Source organism: Carya illinoinensis, chromosome 16, assembly GCF_018687715.1.
Source record: "Carya illinoinensis cultivar Pawnee chromosome 16, C.illinoinensisPawnee_v1, whole genome shotgun sequence".
Lineage (NCBI taxonomy): Eukaryota > Viridiplantae > Streptophyta > Magnoliopsida > Fagales > Juglandaceae > Carya > Carya illinoinensis.
In genome coordinates, this window is record NC_056767.1 from 10,480,275 (window position 1) to 10,483,118 (window position 2,844).

Sequence of the window (2,844 nt, forward strand, 5' to 3'; positions counted from 1 at the left end):
AAATTTTTTTTTAATGGTTAAGGATGTTAAAAAAATATTTAAAAAATATAATAAAAAAATAAATATATTATAAATAATAAAATAGTGATAAAAGGTCGTAATCATTACCCGTGTTAAATTTGTCATATGTCAACGAATGAAGATACGACAATTTGATTTTGCGTGCTGCTCACGAGGGATTATAAAGTCGTAGACTTGGATGAAAGCGAAACAGAGTGGACCATTTTTCCTACTTAAGACTCGAGAAGTTTGGACTTAAGGAAAGGAGTCGCTCGTCACATATCTTCTTCCTACCACGATAGCAATGGCAGCAATAAGCTCAACCCTCTTTCACTTTCTTCTTCTGTTTTCATTCGGTAATGTCCTTCCGACAACCTTGATCTATTTTTTTACTTTGAAAAGCTGCTTCTTCGTTTGATTTTACGACTTTAAGATCTGAATTATGAATTTTGAGTATTGTTTAATTCCAGGTACCATGGCTTCTGCAGCCATTTTTACCGTTCAGAATCAATGCAGCTACACAGTGTGGCCTGCAATTATCTCGGAAGATGGTCCCACCCTTGGGGACGGCGGGTTTACCTTGGCACCGGGAAAATCGGTCCATCTCACGGCCGAACCAGGCTGGTCAGGCAGACTCTGGGCCCGTACTGGGTGCGACTTTGACGTCTCTGGCAACGGTACATGCCTCACCGGTGATTGCGGCTCGCTGATTTGCGCCGGAGCCGGTGAAACACCCGTCACTATAGTCGAGTTCACCATCGCTTCGGGAACCACATACAATGACTTCTACGACGTCAGCCTGGTCGACGGCTACAACGTCGGGATTGGGGTCAAGGCAACCGGTGGTACCGGTGACTGCCGGTTCGCGGGCTGCGTTGCCGACTTGAACGGCCATTGCCCGCCCGACTTGCAGGTGATTAGTTCCGGGTCGGTGGTAGCTTGCAAGAGTGCGTGCGAGGCATTCAAGGAGGCCCAGTTTTGTTGTACGGACGATTACTCGACTCCACAAACTTGCTCACCGACGCAGTACTCGGAGTTGTTCAAGAAAGCCTGTCCGACTGCGTATAGCTATGCTTACGACGATGATTCCAGTACTCTCACTTGCTCCGGGTCGGATTATATGATCACATTTTGCCCCCCAACCTAAGTCGTGATGGTTTGTTAGGAACCGGCTAGAGAAGGGAAAGAGACGATGGAACCCGAGCTTACGAAGTGAAGATGCCGAAATGCTGTGTCGATGAGAGGAAAGGAGTATAAGAGGAGACGATGTAGTTTGAATGGTAGCGTAAGACGCTGCGTTTTATGGGAGTTGAAGCTGTCCGTTTTGGAATAATTCAAGAATTGAAGCTGTGCATTTTGGAGAGTCAAAGTTGTGCGTTTTACTAAGTTTTACAGTTTACGTGTCGGTCATTTTCGGTCTTTCCTTTAGTCATTTTACTCTTTGCACTTTTATGTTTTGGGTTTGTTTATTGTTATGGGGATGCTGGGCGTTTTGTTAAAAGGGGAATTAAGTGCCGAAATTGATGTGCATATAATCTAGTGCAATGTGCAGCTTCCAAAACCTCTTTGGAAGCATGCCCATTTCCACCATTTCCCCTGCATTTGATCATTTCTGGCAAGGACCTCCTATTAATTATTTGTATGCTAAGCATTTTGTCAAGCATGTTCTTACGATTAATATGTATTCATTTGCTTTTATTAATGTTAATCCTCTTTTGTTTTTAAAGATAAGTTGAAATTAAAGTTGAAAAGTAAAAAAATATTATTAAAATTTGAAAAAGTTGAATTGGTTATTTTATTCTATTAAGTATTTCTTATCCAATATACACATGACTCACCTAAGTTTTTCATCAAACACCTTCCCTGCATTGTTTCTTTTCATCACTGCAACTTCCATTTACATTCCTTCGATTCTTTGTTACAACACAGCATTTACATCAACAATTACACCTGGTTTCGTATCATGGTTTTTCACAAACTTTGGGAGGATTGTTTTTCTTTCTATATATCGAAACATTAGGCGTTTCTTCTTCTTCCTCACTTTCTATGACCAACTTTCATATTCGAAAGCCTAAACTCGGTAGTAACCTTTACCTACCAACCCAACTTCTGAGGCTCATTTAGTTGAGGGATTTATTTTGTAATAGTTAATGGCCATAAAATAGGTTTATGTCCTTCTGTTTATTTGTTGTTTACAATTATGTTGTTCTAGTTCGGCTTGGTAGTCTGCCCAAGCCCAAGTTAGGATAACCACTCTGTCTTCCAGTTATATGTACGAGCCTTAATGCTATGGAGGAATTAACCAGGAAGTAATAGAAACATTTTCATCTTCTTTCTTCTTCCTCATCTTTCTCTGTTTTTCTTGAAGGTTCTCACCCTCAAAGTGAGATTGTTTTTCAACCCTTTGGGGTGTGTTACACCACATAACAAAAGGCTATAAAGCCCAAGCAATTTTCGTGGCTGGCTATGGCTGTCAGGGCCACCTTTGTTTCAGTTAAGAAAAACATTGGCTTGTGTAATGTAACAGTGATGAAGAACTCAAAACCAAAGCTGAAGTACCTGTAGGCTGTATTCAAAAGTTAAAGAACGTACGTTAAACTGTACGGATGAAGTGCTTTGTATTCTACCATTCACAGGTTGAGATTATAATGGGCCAGCCATTATGCAAATTGAAATATTGCATATAAATCTCTCAAATTTCTTCTTCTCAAACTAAGGATATAAGAATGCTGGATACATTTACAATGTTTAGATTATAGAAAACAAAAGGTTTCCTCTACGACGAAAAATAATTGATTCAGAGACGTTCTTGTTCTTGATACTGTTCGGTTCTGAGCCCATTCG

At 40.3% G+C, this 2,844-nt stretch overlaps 1 protein-coding gene across 1 annotated transcript; it reads left to right on the forward strand.

The window, feature by feature from the left end:
- Positions 1–211: 211 nt before the first annotated feature.
- On the forward strand, positions 212–1,660 carry LOC122298648 (pathogenesis-related thaumatin-like protein 3.5). Its single transcript, XM_043108485.1, has 2 exons — positions 212–356; positions 471–1,660. Exons 1-2 carry the CDS (start codon positions 305–307, stop codon positions 1,145–1,147), a joined length of 729 nt encoding a protein of 242 aa, XP_042964419.1. The 5' UTR covers positions 212–304; the 3' UTR covers positions 1,148–1,660.
- Positions 1,661–2,844: the final 1,184 nt, after the last annotated feature.

Bases quoted from the DNA above. Each gene is read 5' to 3' on its own strand.
- LOC122298648 (XM_043108485.1), top strand. From the start codon at position 305: ATGGCAGCAATAAGCTCAACCCTCTTTCACTTTCTTCTTCTGTTTTCA. The intron at 357-470 runs GTAATGTCCTTC...GTTTAATTCCAG, and splicing joins TCTTCTTCTGTTTTCATTCG to GTACCATGGCTTCTGCAGCC.